This window comes from Saccostrea echinata, unplaced genomic scaffold, assembly GCF_033153115.1.
Source record: "Saccostrea echinata isolate AGI-Se365-2 ecotype Australia unplaced genomic scaffold, CSIRO_AGI_Sech_v1 ptg000009l, whole genome shotgun sequence".
In the NCBI taxonomy this organism is placed as follows: Eukaryota; Metazoa; Mollusca; class Bivalvia; order Ostreida; family Ostreidae; genus Saccostrea; species Saccostrea echinata.
In genome coordinates, this window is record NW_026889758.1 from 42,313,476 (window position 1) to 42,333,964 (window position 20,489).

The 20,489-nt window shown below is 31.0% G+C and overlaps 2 protein-coding genes across 2 annotated transcripts; one reads left to right on the forward strand and one right to left on the reverse strand.

Moving 5' to 3' along the window:
- Positions 1-242: 242 nt before the first annotated feature.
- On the reverse strand, positions 243-19,341 carry LOC133182751 (uncharacterized). Its single transcript, XM_061317599.1, has 23 exons — positions 19,267-19,341; positions 17,047-17,173; positions 16,768-16,879; positions 16,534-16,650; positions 16,193-16,269; positions 15,792-15,921; positions 15,201-15,238; positions 15,031-15,110; positions 14,772-14,854; positions 14,469-14,547; positions 14,059-14,186; positions 10,642-10,785; positions 9,289-9,419; positions 8,941-9,046; positions 8,677-8,784; positions 8,063-8,139; positions 7,609-7,738; positions 7,442-7,479; positions 6,640-6,719; positions 5,718-5,800; positions 3,637-3,715; positions 1,415-1,542; positions 243-811 (listed from the first exon to the last, which is right to left on the reverse strand). The coding sequence occupies exons 2-23, from the start codon at positions 17,165-17,167 to the stop codon at positions 700-702; spliced, it is 2,181 nt and encodes a 726-aa protein (XP_061173583.1). The 5' UTR covers positions 17,168-17,173; positions 19,267-19,341; the 3' UTR covers positions 243-699.
- An 86-nt stretch (positions 19,342-19,427) lies between these two features.
- On the forward strand, positions 19,428-20,057 carry LOC133182414 (DNA polymerase epsilon subunit 4-like). The gene has a single exon (XM_061317257.1). The coding sequence runs from the start codon at positions 19,458-19,460 to the stop codon at positions 19,800-19,802; it is 345 nt and encodes a 114-aa protein (XP_061173241.1). The 5' UTR covers positions 19,428-19,457; the 3' UTR covers positions 19,803-20,057.
- The last annotated feature ends 432 nt before the right edge of the window (positions 20,058-20,489 follow it).

Genomic DNA, 20,489 nt, shown 5'->3' on the forward strand with positions numbered 1-20,489 from the left:
ACCATTGCATAAGTCCTTTTTAGTATGACTATTAGAGGAAAATACATGTATTACTTTCTCAAGAAAGTAATCTCCAATCTTGAACAAATGCACTTTTTCTATATATACATGAATGCTAAAACAAAAACAAAACAAAACAAACAGTATGCTAAAATAAACACAAACAGTTACTTATTTTTTATATATTTTTTTAAAAAGACCAAGAATTTCTCAAAACTGAAATATCCACAGAATTATGGACCATATCACTTTAAATTAAGTAGATAAAATTATTATTTTTTAAAAATGGGATTGTCCTACATGTACAAGTATATATAAGTAAACAAAATAACTACATATGTACATTTACAATCATCAAATCCAAAATATTTAACATATACCACAAAATGCTGCAACACAGAGAATATTATACATGTCTATGTACATTCTCAATTTAAACAGTGACATTAAATACATACACCTAACAACAAAGTAATTCAACCATGAAAGACATAGGTTTACAGAGAGTACATGTAACAGCAAATTTGGGTTATTTATGAAATCTGCTCTGTGTACTAAAATTTAATCAAAAGAATATAAACGGATTCATCAAATCTTAATCAATTGAGATTTTTAGAAACAGCTTTGTAAAGTAAACTAAACATAAGAAAAAATTCAAAGCTACACTGAAGCCTACAACTGTATAGTGCCATGGTTTTTCTAGATACTTTGATCATGATGACTTGTGGTTGTTGAGCAGAGACAGACATGGATAAAACAAACGTAGAAATCCAGAATCTGATATTTCTTCTGACAAAGACCTAAAAAGTTCCTGAAATTAAAAAAAAAATAGAAAAATTTACATATACATTTATTAAGAATAATAAATCACCAAATGTTTGTTTCCTTCACCTATTGACATATTTCCCTTTAACTCATGATGTATCCATGATCAAAATTAACCCTAAGGCTAGCTAGGATTATCTTCTAAAGTTATTCCATAACAGAATTATAGTCTGGACAAGAATTTCAAGAAGAATATAATACTGATTTAAAACCGAGTAACTTTGACCTTGTTCAAATGAACATGGTGCAGGATTGTTACACACCCTCCAGACACATGCAATCTAACATGCAATCTTGTTCAATTTACCCTGTACATGTTTATTAGGGTCTAAACATATTCTTGTGTTACAGCAACCTATGTCTCAAGTTCAAGCTTCTAATATGTTCTTTGGCAAAAACATTATTTGAATACTTTTGTACCATGTAACCTTGATTTCATCAAAATGACCTTAATACAGACATATGGATGTTGGAATTCCAGAATATCATCCCCCAAAACTTTGCTTGCAGAGATACAACTACATGTTTACAGCCTTAAATATCTTTGTATGGGAATTTTTTTTTAGTAAAGAATGATTCATTCACTAACCTTACAATTTCTGGTAGTTCTGGAGCCTGAAATATATGTTTGTGTCCATATCCAAAAGAGGCTTTGAGGGGAATGAACTGCAGAGGACCACTGTCCTGGGGTCTATTATGCTGGGCTGACTTGTATAACTGTAATAACAAAGCAGTATTTAGAGAATTTAAATGTTAAATGACTCTTGTAGACTACAGCAAAACTTCACACATTCACCTCGAGATAAAAAGTTGCTATGTATATTCTGTGTTTTTGTTGACATCTTAAAATTCACGAAGACCCACCCATATGTGATATGTGTGGGTCTAAGAATCTTGCACTTTTTTCAGCAGCATGGCAAAGTCAAAGTCATTTTTATTAAATCTATTCAATAACTCCCAAAAATTATTACCTAGAAAACCTGCTGTGGATTATTTACTTTAAAATTCATCACTAGTGATTCAAATCTTCAGAAAAAATGTGGTATCGGGCATAATAAGGTAACAAGAATTTTGTACCATATATTTGCAATAACAGGGGGAAAGGTAGCTAATCTGGGTTCTATATAATGAGGAAATTAGAACAGAGATCTTTTTAATACTAACTGAAAGTGGCAGAATGGAGGAAAGGGGTGTGTGTGTATATATATATATATATTAGGGATGTCAATTTTGTCAATAATTCATATTCGAATATTCAATGCAAGTATTCGAATATATTCGATAAAATAAATAAAATCTGTTTAATTTATATAATGCATCATCCTACTCTCATGAAAGGTTTAGCGTAGGTATACTTATATTGGAAGTAAAATTGTATGAAGACTTTTGTAGGTGTACAATAAGGAATTCCATTTGATATTTGTCAATGTTTGAAATAAATAATTGATATCAATGTAGAAAAGTATAATTTTAACAAAGGAAACATGTGTATTTATAGTGGCTCCAACTGAGGAACCAGTCGTCTTACCAAAGGCGAGATGTAGTCGTAACGGTGTACTTTTCAGATTTCAATACATGTAATGAATTACAGTTATCTGCCTAATAAGAGATATTATTATAATCTTTGATACAATGTAAACAAATATTTCCATAGACAATTTTCCTAGGTAATTAACTAATTTCCAGATAATGAATATAAAATTTAGAATTATGTACAACCCGAGATAATCATTGACAAGTAATTTACACATTTATGCTGAAATTGAGCAATATTGAATACAGACTAATTTTATCGGACATTCATTCAATGATCAATTAAATTTATTTTGAAAAGTATACTCCTCGCGTCTTTTAGACATTCTAAGAAGGTTTTCATTTTGTTGTCCTTGATTCTAGATCCGATAGTATCTAACTAATAAAAACTATGAAAGTACGTTTTGTATTATACATAAAGCATTATTGTACAATTCATTAACACCTTGCTTAAAACAAAATACATGTAATTTAGTAGATCTATAAGATAAGAAAGTAGTGAAAGAAATCAGGCGATCGAATTTGATCGTTAATAAATTAAACAGGGATAATTCCAGCACTGTTCTAATCAAAATTTATTAATCACAGTACTTCTTTTTACGAAATCTGAAAAACACCGAATATTCGAATCTTAAATTCATATTCGAATATCAACTCATCGAATGAATATTCGAATGTTCGAATATTTGTTGCCATCCCTAATATATATATATATATATATATATATATATATATATATATATATATATATATATATATATATATATATATATATATATATATATATATATATATATATATATATATATATATTGCATGTGTGTCCAGTGGGAATACCCCATCCTAATTGAAAAGTTTGCCAATTAAATTTCGAAAATGACAAGATGATTGAATTTTTCAGTGCTTTTCGTCAACAATCTTGAATTTTGATATTATTTAAAGATATATATAGAAGATAATCCTACAATATAATTATAATGTCTATTCAACAGTAAACATAATATGTCATCAATATTTCCATGTTTTGTCCCTTTATTTTTCAATTCAAAATTCCCAACTGAAAGGGTACAAGACCTTGTACCAAAAATGGTCAATTCAGCTCTGTAATTTGTCTAAAAGAAAGGTGTAAAATAAGGTGAACATTAATATACATGTACAAAGAAAGATACAAATTCCAGATTAAAGAAAAATGTTCATATCAAAAAAGACAGAGAATACATAAATCTAAGTTCTATACTTGACATCAGACTGTAATATAGTACTTCATTGTAGTCTTACCTTGAGTCCAAGATCATAAGGAATGACTAAATCATCTTCAGCATGCATGATTATCACAGGAGACTTCACTGCCGCTATACTATAATACACAGATAATAGAGACACTGTACTAGCACAAATTATCTATAGAGACTATTTTGTAAAACACAGATTATCTATACAAGCTTTACTTTAATACACAGATAATCTATACTAGCAAGACTTTAATACCCAGATAAACTATACTAGCTATACTGTAATGCACAGATAATCTATACTAGCTATTCTGTAATACACAGATAATCTATACTAGCTATTCTGTAATACACAGATAATCTATACTAGCTATTCTGTAATACACAGATAATCTATACTAGCTATTCTGTAATACACAGATAATCTATACTAACTATACTGTAATACACAGATAATCTATACTAGCTATTCTGTAATACACAGATAATCTATACTAGCTATTCTGTAATACACAGATAATCTATACTAGCTATTCTGTAATACACAGATAATCTATACTAGCTATTCTGTAATACACAGATAATCTATACTAGCTATACTGTAATACACAGATAATCTACACTAGCTATTCTGTAATACACAGATAAAACATGTGTATACTAGCCATACTGTAATACACAGATAATCTATACTAGCTATACTTGAAACACAGATTATTTATTATACTTAGGGATGTCAACGAATAGTCGACTATTCGACTGTCAGTCGAATGGACCGACGATCGAATAATGAAACGACATTCGAATATTATAATTCTAAAAAAATGCAATAAAAGAGTGATAACGATATGGAATTCTCATTTCAAAATTGAGAAACCATCTTTCCTCGGAGACAGTTGATAAGATAATTTTCCTCTACAAAAAACTTGATTTTCCATGTGCGTATAGAAAGTACAGTAATTATAAATGCTTCTCTACCGCAAGAATTATCTACCAGTTATTGCTTGTGTTGTTTTTGTAATAAATCAACCATCAATACATATACTGGGCTTTGTTTGTAAAATAATTAATTGGACTTGATTTTATACGAATGTACCTATCTTTATTTTAAGATTGCTCAAATGCTTGGAACATGTGACATGTTTTGACGCTTCGATAATTATTAAAACAATTCGCTTGCATTTTAAATTGTTTATAATTAAGGACATTTTGATAGCCAGAACAATCAATAAATGAATAAACAGTAACTAACTGTTTAACAATTTAACAGCCACCTGGCGTTCGGATAGTTTGAGATTAACCCCCCCCCCAATTTATTTCATAATAAGCTTTAAAAAATATCGGCTAGAAAATTTTGAATGCTCACTTAAATAAAAACTAACTGCATGTACAGACCAATTTATGAATTCGATTGATGGGGAAATCATGAATTTAGGAAGATTAGATTTCTAAATTTATTTCATATATTCTTGCTATTCAACGTTACTCTGCATTAATTTTTATGTTACATTTTAAACAGATTAAGAGTTTTTGAGTTATAAACACGTCAAGTACCAGTGAAGTTTGAAATAAAATTTTATTTTCAGAATATGTCCCGAATATTCGACTATCGTTCGAATAATGCAATCGAATAATCGACTAAGGAAAATAACAATTTTGACATCCCTAATTATACTAGCTATACTGTAATACACAGATAATCTATACTACATGTAGCTATACTGTAAGACACAGATAATCTATACTAGCTATACTGTAATACATCGATAATCTATATTAGCTATACTGTAATACACAGATTATCTATGAAAGCTTTACTGGAATACACAGATAATCTATACTAGCTATACTGCAATACACAGATAATCTATACTAGCTATACTGTAATAAACAATTATCTATATTATAAAAATATTCCAGGAACTTCATGCAGATTTTTTTTTAATTTCCCAACCCTTTCTACATCAGACTAACTGAATGCTGTCAATACATGTAACTGTTTGTACATTTATAAAGATTAACTATAATAAATGTTAATTTAGATCTTATGAAACTAATCAAAGACAACAAGTGGTTGATAATACATCCAACTACAATACATGTATATGCAATTTTAATACTACTTACTTTTCATCACTTGTAAAGAACACATTGTTTTGAGCTACAGAGTCCAGAATAAGTTTCTTGTAGAAGGCTATATGCTGAAATGGCTAAAAAGAAAATTAATCCAAGCATTGTTATGAAAATTAAAAAAAAAAATGAATTGTTGTTTATGCTAGTACCTTCTGTTGACCATTGACAACACCAAGAATTACTAAGGTATCATCATAATTTGTGAAACGAAACATTTAAAATATACTTTTTTATGAGGACATAACTTCATTGTATATTACATGTATTATGAAAGCTATAGCCTATAGATCAATATTAACTGAACAGATGCTATAAAGGGGTTCACAGTAAACATTTAAACTGTTATTTTAGATTATAACATTTATTTTAAAAGATTGACAGTATCGAATATAACATAAATTGAAAAATTGTGTAAAATTTATGCAATCCAATGCAGATAGGGTATAAATAAATCTACTGTGTCTATTACTTTTTTCCAAAAAGGATTAAAAATTAAATATAAATGTAGATCATAACATCCTTAAGGTGACATGGAGAAAAATTATTATGATGAGAATTATTATTATTTACCAGTTTATATAAAAGTTACAAAGTAACATAGCTTGGACATAGAGGTGATTTCAATATCTCATTGCATGGTGACCTTTGCATGTATGAACAGAACATAATGAAAGTTTCCAAAATCCAATAGAGGGTTTTCATATTCACTTTACTGGGTATAAAATCATATCCTGATTCCTCTTTCTTTGGGAGTGAGATGGCAACAAAAAGTGCAGATGTCCTGACTAAATTATATATGGTCAATATTACTGTTGAATCCAGAAGACAATGTGATCACTACATTTTGATTCACAATGGTCCAATTACATGTTGAATGAATGATCTTTTTTATTAAAAAAATTAGTGTAAAACTTACTGCTGAGAATGGATGGCTGAGGGCAGCATCTCTAATGTTGTTAAATGGAGATTCTAAAATAACCCCATGTGGATCATCTCCTGGAAAGTTTATTTGATTCTCAATATTGTTACTTGTTTTATTTTGACACAGGGTTTGATGTTTAGCAAAGATCATAGAGTCTTTATTGATAAAACATGATATTCCATGATTAACACACCATTATCTGGCAGCAAATTTCCACTAAAAATATATATATCTTCTAATGTATTTTAATACATTTGTAATACAGGTGCATGCATAATAAGACACACAAAAAAAGCATTTTTCAAAATAATTTAAAGATCTTAAAAAATCCTTACAAGTATGAGATTGACAGGGTTTATTTAAATAATTTTTCTTTACAATATCTCTATTCTAATATACAGTTGAACTTCGGTATCTCAAATCCCATTGATATGATGAAGTGATTTTGAAGTCCCATGTGCTTATTTCTTAAGTATTTTACCCAGCTTATCTCCAATCATGTTCAAGATAATGATGTTTGGCTGTATATATAAAATTTATTCTCTAATTTGCTTTTAGATTTGTTACCAATTTGTCATGTACTGGAATAAATATACAATGATGGTGTTGCATGCATTTATCTTACAAATGAATTATGACTAAAGCCCTCAAATCCAGTACATCAAACATAATTCCTTTTCTTTACCAAGAATTTTTAATTGAGGAATGACAGAGTTATTTTCCTTGTTCCAGGAAACATGCTTTGCTAACAAATGTTTGCTCTGAATTTTCCATTGAAAAGCAGTGTAACACTTACCTTCTTCACATAACTGTTTGGCCAGCTTTGTTGTAATTCTAAAAATAAATTGATTATATTATCTATCAAATCAACACAGAACACAAAAAATTAATCATATACATATTAACTAATTTTTTCTGAATGGGAAATCTCCTACATTTCCACTTGTGAAATGATTTACTTACGCAGCTCCCAAAGAATGGCCCCACAAAATGACTTGAGAAGTCCCACTTCTTTCTTTGATCCACCTATACATAAAATGGCTATCAGCCACCACTCCATCTTCTGAGGGGTGACCAGTGGAATCAGCATACCCTATATACATAAAGAAGTCTATGTATTCAAGTATCTTTCTATTCTTTATTTATTAAATATATTTCTATTTACATTGTATATTTACAATTTTAAAAGATTTAGTCTTTCATCTTATTATTTTATTGTTCTTTGATTCTACTGAAATGCTTTTTCATTCTAAATTTGAGAAATAATGTTATGCCATGCTCATTATATAGTTTATTTAAAAATAAATCAAATGTACACATACCATATGCACATATCTATAACATTAAAATAATATGATAATATCACAGTTGTAGTTAAGAAATTCAGCAAAAAATGAGAAAAACCTTTGTAACTCACCTCTATAATCTAAGGTTATAACATGAAAATCCATTGAGGTCAGTAATTTCATTAACTGGACTCTGTGCCATCCTCCTCTACAAACAAGGATATAATAATTAGGAAACAGATTATAATTAGGAAACAGATTATAATTAGGAAACAGATTACATGTATAATTAGAAAACAGGATAACAGGAGCAGAGTTGAGCTCAAGATCGTATGGACTTTGTAGTGCTAGATAGTCTCAGAAGTTGAATGAACGTGTATATGCCAGCCCTATTACGTGTTTAATTCATACGGACCTAGACATATATACAGTCTTGCAGCTAGTCTACCTGCAAGACTTATAAATTTAGGTTCACTGAATTCACTGTACACTGAACTCAGCCCTGATAATTTCTTTGGTTCCCAAAAAAATGAAAAAGCATTTTTTTTTCTCAGTTAAATCAATGAAAGTGCTACCGTTACAATCAATTAGTAATCTTCAAAGCTTCGATTTCATTACTGTGTTACCTTGATTTCATTACTGTGTTACCCAGGAAGTTTTTTTTTTTTTTTAATGTGGCTGAGATTAAAGGATGTCCTACAAATTGAATACACATTCATTCCTTTATAATTATTTATACACCCACCTGGTGCCTGTAGATCCATGCAGGTACAAGAAAATAGGATGACCACTGTTCAACTTAGATTCAAAGTCCATAGTTTCATTTTTAACCAAAGATTTTGGAAGAAGGTGCCTATAAAAAAAAGTCAGATTTTTAATTATTGAAAGCTGTTTCCATACTGCCAAGTTTTTAGATCCAATGATTTAATAAGATGGTTCTAAATTTCATTATTGCAGACACTTGAAAAAAGAACCCTAAAAAATCCCTATGTGAAGTATTTAGAATTACCATGCCCCTATTGTGATTTCTTCATCTACATCAAGATAAAAATTCCTAACTCCTGTTATTCCTAGTTCTTCTGGCTTTGTCACATCCATAAATGGTGGCCAACACACTAAAAACATATATTACAAAAAAAATATCAGAATGTTGCCAAACAAATCTTTACATACACTCACCCTTTATTATTTTGTATGGATTACAAAATGCAATACACATATATTGATAGTGATAAAAATTTGAAGCTTAATCGTTATCTTGTACATTTCACTTCTGATCAGTATTTATATCATCATGCATGCAAATGATGTCAAGTGTTTAAAAACATTTTTTGATTCAGAGAATTCAAATACTTACCAAAATTAAGAAAGATAAGTTTTTCTTGAATCCTCGGATATAATGTCATTACAGAAGGGAACACCACATAAATGACAAACAGTGAAAGAACCAGGTACTTGGTTGTCTTTACAGCAGTATCATACACCGGTCTGCAAAACACACATTTTAAAATCAGTATTAAATAATACAATAATGTGAATTGTTTCATTATAAAGTTTTGCATCTCTTAGTCTTTAGCATACATAGTATATTTTAAAAGCACCATGTTGCTATACTGTAAATGACAGATAACAATCAAAATTATACTTTGAAGAACACGGTCTACCATTTCCACAAAAATGCTTTTATATATGGAAAAGATACAATGCAAGATATATTACTATTCTTTGTCAACTGAAAAGAATAAAATATCTAGTGTAAATTTTAATGATACACTAATCTCTAAATGTAAGTATTTTACTTCCCTGGTCAGTTTTTTTAAGATTATAAGAAACACATCACTCCTCTTTGAATGACACACCCAATGAGCCAATATTTTCTCAGACAGACAGAATAAAAAATATTGGGTATGGTGTCAAGAAATAATTTTAATAAAAATCTATATACATGCAGAATAGGGAGAGGGCTATAATAGGCTCTGTCTGCTGCCTACTCTCATTCACTTTATGTGAATAAAATAATTCCAACTTAAAAAAATCTAGTCATTGATATGAACATAGGTCAAAGATAGCACACCTTCATGACAATTAATTATATCCCCCTTTTACCCCCTGTTAATAACTTATGTTGCCACAAGATAGTCCCACCTAAAAAATACACCAAAACTTGATAACATTTTTTTAAACCTGGTGGGGAGGGGGAGGGGGTCTTCAGCATCATAACCAGTTCATTATTGCAAAATATAATACAACCCTTATAAATTCTGTTAATATAACCCTTATAAATTCATTCTGTTCTGCATCATACTAGCAAACCACAGTTTTGAGTTCACAAGCTCCCTAAACTGCATGGGTGATGATAGAAAGAATCAATGTGAATTACCCATGGGTTACAGACAATGATTGTACTGGTGACAATTGTTAACTACACTGCTAAATAAATTATGAAAAATTACATTATATCCATTACTTATATATATATGAAAATAAAATGAAATACCTGTTTCATAGGCTAAATATTCAGATTGTTTATCAGATATTTATATCACAAAAAATTTTTAATCATTGGTTTTATAATTCATCAAAACCTTCGAAGGACTTGTGAAACATGGGGCCCAAGCAGTATTCAAGTGTCAAAATGGTGAAACTAATCTTCGATGTTGTTAAACCAGAGACATATATATGTCTCTGGTTAAACTATGAAACTATGCACCTTTCCGTCGTTTTTCCAGTTACTGTCTTCATCTTTGGCTGATTATTCTTCTTTGGAGAACAATGCCTTTCTTGATATTGCCTAGAATCGACATTTTCATTCAACATTTTGCTGTCACGATATATACTGTCTGCTTGCGGCTTTGTTTACTTGGACTTTGGACCTAGCTCTTTACCGGAAGTGGATATTTCAATAATTCGATCTTTGTCTATTCGTTTATTGCCAACTTCTGTATTATCAAATATTGCAAAAATAATGAGATGACAAATAGCGAGAGAGCACAGACACTATTTCTGTAATAAATTTATAACACATAGTATAATAATTACACTGTTATTATTACTATACTATAGGTTAAGAAATTTATTACAGAAACAAGTGCCTGTGAGAGAGAGAGGGGGGGGGGGAGAGAAAGAGCCCAAAACTGTTTCGCGCGCGTTTTTTGGGGGGAGGGTTGAGGGGGGAAGAGTTGCTCCAGTCAAGGTCAGATTATATATTTTCTTGCCAGTATTTTCAAGATTACCTGCCAGGTTCCCCTCTAAGAATCAAATGGTCATCCCTTTATATAAATGTTAACACCATCATTCTCTTTTTTAAAGACAATATTGGGAGATAATTAAATAAAAAAAAAAAAATAGCGTAAAAATGAACTCATTTAAGTACTTAATTCATAAAATTTCATTTATTCATATACGAGATCTCATCTTTTTAATAGTATGTCTAAAAGTAATCAATTTTTATGGTTAATGAACTGTGAAGATGTTGATGTGCTGTGCAATTTGTGTGAATTTATAAGTCATGTGTAGTTAGACAAATTCAAAGTCACATGTTGATCTTGACTTTACTTACATGTACTTTGATTTAATACTTATACTACAGTATGTTATGTTGTTATATGCGTGTGTTGTTGTATACTCTGCATTGAGCAGAAGTGGATTAATTAAAATAATAATACTATCCTTCAGCACTGATTCTTGCTGTCCATTGCAGTTTAATATAATTTATACATGCCATTCAACATACAATTTTTTTTTAATTATTGTTATTATTATTAATTTTTTTAATACACTTTTCCATAGATTGTGTATCTGTTTATTCTACATGAGGCAGAAGTGGATTTCTGTATATCCTTTAGCACCGACTCTTGCTGCCTCTTGTTGATGTATCACACATTTTTTATGTGTTCAGTTATATGTATAATATTAGTAATAGTAATGCACATCATTGCACATTAAGTTGTATCAATTAAGAGTACAGATATATCTTAAATCAAGACAACCTATGTCTACATATGAAACTCAAAACACCATTATATATGTTGTATTCTGTCTGTTATCTTATCTGTAATTATACATGTTATATGTTTATGCCCATTGGGCCCTGATTTGGTAATAAATCCTATTCTATTCTATTCAATTCTATACGATTATTGACGTCTAGAAGTTGCTGTTGATAAATCAACAAGCAGGCTGCCACCCGTAGTGCGCGGGAGGAGGGGCGGGGGGTGAGGGAGTGGGGGCGACTTTTTCTGAGTGTAGTTTTACTATGACGTTGCGCACGCTGTTGGTGTCAATTTGGTAACGTCAAAATGACGTTAGATTAGGCCTACATTATTTGATGTGACGTTTTTGACTTACAGTTTTGATGAAAGAAAAAAAAATATAAACCTAGTATGTTGTAAAATATACAATGCAGTTCATTAACAAAAAATAATTAAATTCTCTTGCCATTTCCCATGCATTTATTAAGTATATTCTTAATACAATTACCGACTGAATGATATGTAGCTTTCATACAGTTCATTGTTTCCAAAACATATACTAGGTGCCTATAGTATATACATGTAGCGTAAATGCTGCCGCAATGGTAATAATGACATTTAGACACAATTAACACCGTGCGCGACGTCTATGTAAATTTTCATTTAGAAGCTGCTTGTAACCCTCAACCCCACCCCAACCTTTTTGTTGTTGTACAGCAAAACACTGAAAAATTCCAGCATTTGAAAAAAAAAATCGTACTGAGAAGTTAAAGAAAAGTCTATCCTCCCTCATATTTTATGGAGCCCCCCCCCCCCCCACTTAAAAAAAAGTTGATACGGGCCTGACAAGTAACAACAGAAACAGTATTACCATGATTATGACTGCTGTACAGAAAATATTTGGGTAAGGGACATATCCTCCATCTCTCTCTTTTCCATTGTCACAATATTATTTCAGTATAGTGTGTCTCCCAAATTTTAACACTTTATGCTCCTCTCCTAATCAGACCCTGTTTTTTAACTCATCTGTACGGAAGCGTATTAGTGCCACATAATATATTTTTTTAAGTTGATAATTTCAACTTTAACATTGGTAATTCCAACTTTAATCCAGGCTTTTCCAACTTTAAAGTTGGCTTTTCCAACTTCAAAGTTGGAAATTCCAACTTTATTCTTGGCTTTTCCAACTTTAAAGTTGCTAATTCCAACTTTAATCTTGGCTTTTCCAACGTTAAAGTTGGCTTTTCCAACTTTAATTTGAGCTCTTTTAGCCCTTTTCCTTAGCTTTTTTCCTTTATCTTAAATTATTACCAACTGTATTAATGCAAAATTAATACACTGAAATAGATTGGTGAGCAATTAGTCTGTGTACCAGGTAATTATTTTTTTTTACCTTGACCTTCACTATGACCTTACATATAACTTCCAACTTTTAACTAAAACTCTTATATTTCTTTTGATTCATCTTGTATAATTACATAGAGAATAATTAGTAAAACTCCCTACATGACAGGATTTCAACCAAACCTATTTAATATAAATACAAACTTTTATCCATTCCTCCAAACAATTTCAGATTTGGTCATATTTAAAAAAAAATAGTGCTATAAAAATGAATGTCTGAGCTATTCACTACATCTTGATAAGCAAGCCAAAGTGAGTGAAATTACTTCTTGGTCAGGCTTACCCAGTATGCAACATATTTATATCCTCTTACCTATATTAATAAGTGTTACAAACCATACAACTTTTAATACAAAAAAGACATACATATATGTAAGCAAGTAAAAAAAATAATAATCACAAAACAAGTGATCTCTTACAAGAATAGTAGAAATTTGTTCTGAGTTTATACAAGATATGCCCCATGAAATGACTTAGAGTCTAACTTCTTTATTCAAGGTTCCTGTCTGATGAGAAAAGAACTGGAAATCCTATCATCTCTTCAAAGATGCCACAAAGTTTCTGAAAATTACGAAATTTTCATTAAAAAGCCATGTTACACCCCGAAATGAACAATTCTTCAAAACGTTATCAAATTTCAAACAGAGGCTATTTTTATCAGTATAAATTCAATAGGGTAAAATTATGTAAATTCTAATTGCTCTGATTGTTTTGCGACACAAATAAACATTAATACAATATATAAGTCTTACAAGACATGTTGAGGAAGTTCTGGACTTCTATACAATCCATTGTGACCATATTTGTGTTTTTTGTCAAAGGACACAAAGTGGATATTACCGCTGGTCGTCTCACGGACTCTCTTTGCCTCTTCATGGAGCTGTTGAATATAAATAATGTAACTTATTAATAAAAAGAACATATCACTTCAAAAGACTCATACTATCTGTAGCAAGTTCCTTTATAAAGAAGTACTAATAAAATAGAGTCTCGAACTGAAAAAAAAGACATTATTACTCCATATGGTGGCCAATTCTATCCACTACTGCTTTTGATAAATGTCCATGCATAAACATAGTGATGATTAAAATTAAAACCACAGTCTTTAATATAAACAAACAACAAAAACTCAAACTTTTGACCTAATTTTCATTGACCTTACCAGTTCACCGAGTTCATGGGGAATAGTAAAGTCATCCTCAGCATGAAGGAGTAATATAGGGACAGTAACACTGGCTATACTGGAGAAATAAAGATTACAAAATCATTACAGATAAATAGAAAACTGGCACTTGTTTATGTATACAGTATTCTGATACTTATGTACAAGTATACAGTTTGAGCTCTATCCTCAATGTTTAGCAGTGCAAATGAATCAAGTTCAATATTTAGTTATAGAATCCAAAGAATCTGTTGTCACTCAGTGTTCATGTGTATCAATTTTGCCATGAATATGGGAACTTACTTTTCATCAGATTTGAAATGAAGGCCAATTCTATCCAAAGCACTTAATACAGCCCAGTCAAACCAGGGAAGAAATCTAAACAACTGAAAAAAAATGAAGCCATAATGTATTAACATAATTTTTGTCTCTCTACTTATGTCAGTAATCAAACTACCACACTTAGAAGAGTTGGCTTTCTTGAATTGAAGTCTGATTAAACTTGAGTTAAAACTTTCTTGAATTTTGATTGCATTTTCCATGCACTGGTATTCATACTTACTGCAGAAAAAGGGTGGAGTTTTGAGACATGTTTTAAATTTGTGAATGGAGCCTGTAAAATAAGTCCATCTGGTGCTTCACCTGTAAGGAAAAAATCAGTCCATTTTTTTTCTGTTTATAAATTATGGTGTAAGTCTGAAGTGAATATTTCACTTTTTGATCCTTTCTTACCTTTTTCACATAGTTGTTTTGTCAATTTTGTCCCTATACTGAAATGGAAATAATGAAATCATGAACACATATTCTCAAACTATTGCATAGTAGAAAAATTTAAAAGTTCAGAGAATATTAAGCAAATAGCATTTATTATATTCACGACAGTTTCATTCAGTATTTTTTTTTTTAATTCGATTTTAATACTCTCAAACATATTGGTATCCATTTTTGAATAAAAACAAATTAAAAGATAACTTTTTATACTACAATGTATATATAAATATAAGCTAAAAACTTTAATGCCACCCTAGACCAGGGTCATTGAAGCATAAATGTTGCTAACATATGCAGCATCAAAAGTATGTGTTTAGCATTCATGGTGATTTGTATACCACTGATAAATTGCACGTAAATACTCCCCTTCGCCTAACACAAACATAACAAGTATACATAAACAAACAGAAAGGGTAATTCCAGTATAATCTTAATCCTCTTTAAAATCCTCTAAATTTTGTAGATTAGTTGAACATAATAATTAAGAATGTGCATTTCTGAATTTTTTTAACTACAAGAACATGAAGTAGAGCTGAACTAATTTCCACTGACCCTGTTCCTAGTGAGTGTCCCCATATAATAACAGGAACTTCAGCTGACCATTTTCTGATCCATTTGTACAAAAAGTAGGCATCAGCAACACAACCATCCTCTGACGGGAAACCAGTGGAATCTCCAAAACCTGCAATCAAATCAACTTTCAAATGTCTTCTTGCTTTCGCAGTCCAAGATAAAAATGATCTAAAATGCCATAAGGATAAACAATATATTAAATAAAACGTCATTATAGTATAATAGTATTCACATCTTTTGAACTTCTTTCTCATAATTTGAAGGACTTTCTTTTTTTTCTGTATCTTTATTAACAACAAGCAAGAAATTCATTTGCTAGATGGGTAATTTACAGGATTTATCTGGAAATCTGAGTTAAAGTTTTTGAAAAAAAATAAAACCTCTGTAGTCCAGTGCCAGCACATGGTAGTTTAGTTTAGTGAGTATCTTCATTAACTCAACTCTGTGGGGCTGAGCTCTGAAAAAAAAATAATGGGGAGTTAAAATTTGGGAATTTAATTCACGTTTTATATTAATTATGTAACAATACGTCAGAGCCCCTGGATGAAAAATCTATCTACCTGTAAATATTCATAAGAGTTGGATAAGTTTAAGTATTTAATATTACGTGGGCATGAGCATTCTGCAAGAACATATAAATAAAGACATCATTAATTTTGAGAGAACTCTGATCTCCAATACTGTGTACATGTCCTTGAAAAAAAAAATCTGTCGAAAATACCTTGAAGAAGAGTTGCCATGGAGATAGAGAATTATTGGTTGTCCTTCTTGTAACTTTTTCTCCCAGAATTCATCATTATCATCGATTTGATCGCCTGCATTATTGGGTAAGGTATGCCTGGAAATCAAAGAAATGAAATTACATATTTGCAAAATCATTAACGGTATTTGAAATTGGGGTCTGATCAGACAAAGTTTATTGCTGTTTGGTTTATTATTTATATAAAACTTTTACCAGACTCCAATGGTACTCTCTTCATCAACATCAAGATAGAAATTTCTGGTATTCTTTAACCCAAAGCTCTCTGGCTTTTTCAAGTCTTTAAATACTACTTTGGGGTGTTCCACTAAAATGTGTAATGAATAACTTGTACTTGTATGTAAGAAAAGTCACCAGCTGTTTATCAATTTTGTCAATATAGGTTCAGATTAAAAGTTAATCTGAACAGACACTGACTGCGGTACACATAAAAAAAGAATGAAAGCAAAACAGAGAGAGAGAGAGAGAGCTTACCAAAGTGAAGAAATACAATTTTGTGTGCAATCCAAGGATAGAGCCTCACTATGAAGGGCAGCAACACATAAACAACACACAGTCCTCCTCCAGTCAATGCAAAACTGCCCCAAAGATCCATCTTCACCTAATGGAAGACAATTAAAACTGTAAGTTATTAATGGTTTAATATTCAGTGAAAGATGTTGTATTTTACCAATGACAATTATAAAACATGGATTAAAGGACATAATTAATACCAAAACATGAAATGTTGAGCAGAATGATTTTTACCGATCTCAGTGGATTGATTTATTTTACCTGCATCAACTAGAGCTGTGTATTGAGCAAAAAAAGTCGATACAATACGATACAATATTCTATAATGCAATATCCGATATATTGGATTCTTTTACAAGTCTATCAAAAAAGTCTTTTAAATCATTTAATGCATGAATTTTAAAAAAAACTAATTGTTTTATAACCCATTTTGAAGGTCTTGTCTCACTGTCTCTACAAATTTCACTTCAAATTCAAACTTTAAATGACTGTAAAACAACATGTTAAAATAAAGTTGTATTTTGTAATATTTATCTAAGATGTGCTATCTCCTTAATGATTATATCGATCATTATTGATCAATTTTAATTCAAAACAGTAAAAATATAACCCTTGGTGATTGAAATTCCTAACTTTTTCACAGAATTATGAGAAAATCTGCCTGTTAGATACGTATTGGAATTTATTTTTTCGATACGATACATTATTAAATATTGATACGTATCGATATATCGATATATTGATACAGCCCTAGCATCAACATTTTAATTTATCAATTCATATTACCTGCATTAACTTCACAGAAAAAGAAATTAACCACACACTTCATGTTTCAAGATAGGTTGATATTCTTTTTTGTGTAGTTGATATATCTATGGATCAATTGCATAAGTGGAATTTTTAGCGATTTTATCCTGAAAAATTGGTACAAATTTTTAGCAAGAAGTAATTTTAGCGATTTTTATAATGCCAACAAAAGAAGCTATTACAACCAATATGCAATGCATTGTTAGCGATATTCAATTTTAGGGACCTCAACAGCCTCGCTAATAATGCCAAAATTGAATCCTTGCTAAAAATTCTCCTATACAGTATATTTGTTTAAAACATGTTTTGTTTCACATGTAATAAAATTTACAAGTCTGACATAAGTCAGATTTTCTTGTGCGGCAGTCAGACGGGTTCGATTGCCGGTAGCCAGACAGCTCTGTTGATAGAGCACCTGACTCAAAATTCAGGGGTCCCAGGTTCAAATCCTGGTCTGGTCTGTCACATATTTCTCCTTTTCTGCCATGATCAAGATGTGACAGGTAAAAGAATTGCTAAGGAAAAGCCTGGGTTGGTGTCTTCAGGGGCAAAGACCTTTAAGGAGGGAGGAATGTGGCAGTTAAATGGGTTTGATCACCAGATAGCTCAGTTGGTAGAGCACTATTCTCTTTAGAGAAGTGGACAGGCTTCACCTACATCCACAGATGTAGGCGAAAGCCTGTCCACTTCTCTAAAGAGAATAGGTAGAGCACCTGACTAGATTCACGAATCCCGCATTCGAATCCCAGTCTGGTCCATCATATTTTTCTCCTCTTCTGTACTTATACTTGTTAATTATGGCATCATTTGTTTCTTGTTTGAATGAATGAAAAGACCTGTATAGTGTTTTCCCCTTTAACAAGACATAGTGTGTCCGCCTTTAACATTGCATTATACCTGTGAACACTAAAAGAATGTGAATGCAGGGAAATTTTCTACTTTCCTACCTTTTACACACATTCATGCTATACAAATAGACACTCCCCATCTTAATGCTTATTATATACCATATAACTATATGGTAAATAAGTCATGTCATACATTTTTACCTATATTCTAGGATATTTACTGTTTTTATCAAAATTAATATAATGGTTCACATCAGAGACTTAATTTTTCAGTTTATGTCTCTGATAAATTCTGAATCCAATATTCTACTACTTCAGATGGATTCGATTCACACACAGGATGTATTTAGTATTGTTTCAAATGTTTAACACAATTAAGTCTCATTGATATAAGACGGATGACTAATATCCGCTTACCAGCAGTGGAAATTCGAACTACACATTTTCGCAGTAAAATGTTCCGCTAACCTATTCATAATTTTAATAATTGAAAGTATAACATATCTAAAAATTCACGTATATTTACATTAAAATCCCTATAACTGCAAGCTACTTCAAGTGCTTGACAAAAGCCACTACCTTCTTTTACAAGTTCATTGCATTCCCGTATACATGGTATAACGTTAGTGTTTTTCAAGGTTTTGACACTCTCCCTCGCTGTAATCTACATTAAAAGGCCGATAACTCTAAAATATTCAAAAAAGAAAGTAGGCGAAAATGGCGGGAGTAGAGGAAATGGAATTAGAAACTGCCGATAAAGAGAATACAGACAAGCCAGATAAAACAAAAGATAAAGTTTCTAATCAGGATAACGAGAAGTTGATGAGGCTGCCATTGAGTCGAATCAAATCGATCATGAAGAGTGACCCAGATGTGACATTAGCAAGTCAAGAAGCAGTGATTGCCATTGCCAAAGCTACGGAATTATTTGTTTGGGAACTTTCTAAAGATGCTGTTCACAGTACAATGCAGAGTAAAAGAAAGACACTTCAGAGGAAAGACCTAGATTCCATTTTGGATACAAGAGACTGTTATTTATTTCTAGAAGGAACTCTAGACTGAGTAGTGTAATAGGTCCAGACTCGGCTTATCATTAGTACGTAAATTTTGACTTCACAGTCACTGGCATAATGCACAATTGGATCAGTCTAATGAACATTTAAGATTTAGATAATCCATATTAATGGATATATAGAGATATCCAGTTTTTCCATTTATTTTGACCTATGGGCCAGGAAGTGGATGAATTGTAAAACGTTATAATTCAAAGTTTGTAGATGTTATACAGATATAAAATAAAATATAATGTCCTGTAAAGGTCTTTAATTCATAAATATCCACGTCCAACACGTATCATCCTCACAACGTCAGGGGTCCTAGTCAACACGTTGTAACAACTTGTAAGAAAACCTATACTATACTTATATCATGTATATAGTGTGGTATTGCTTCAAGTGTCATGACCTGAATGAAAAAAAAGGGGTGTTGAAAAATACTGGGTTATCCCCATGAACTTTTTGTTCATGGATGGAAACGTGTACATGTTTATGTAGTCAACAAGCTTTTACTGATATAATGTCTAAGTTTTCACGATGTCATTGAAAAAAGATTATACGAATACTTTTCTCTGGGCAAATATTTCTAACAATCAGATTTAGGACTTAAAAGAACAATTTCAAAGAAACTACAGTTCACTAGGCTGTCTCATTTTCTGAAAATGCTTATGTTAATTATCCTTTATAGTTTATA

Coding starts and splice junctions, on each gene's coding strand:
- LOC133182751 (XM_061317599.1), bottom strand. CDS start 17,167: ATGGATCTTTGGGGCAGTTTTGCATTGACTGGAGGAGGACTGTGTGTT. Junction 8,785..8,940: donor GAAATCACAATAGGGGCATG/GTAATTCTAAAT, acceptor TTTTTTTTATAG/GCACCTTCTTCCAAAATCTT. Junction 3,716..5,717: donor TTCTTTACAAGTGATGAAAA/GTAAGTAGTATT, acceptor TGTGTATTATAG/TATAGCGGCAGTGAAGTCTC.
- LOC133182414 (XM_061317257.1), top strand. CDS start 19,458: ATGGCGGGAGTAGAGGAAATGGAATTAGAAACTGCCGATAAAGAGAAT.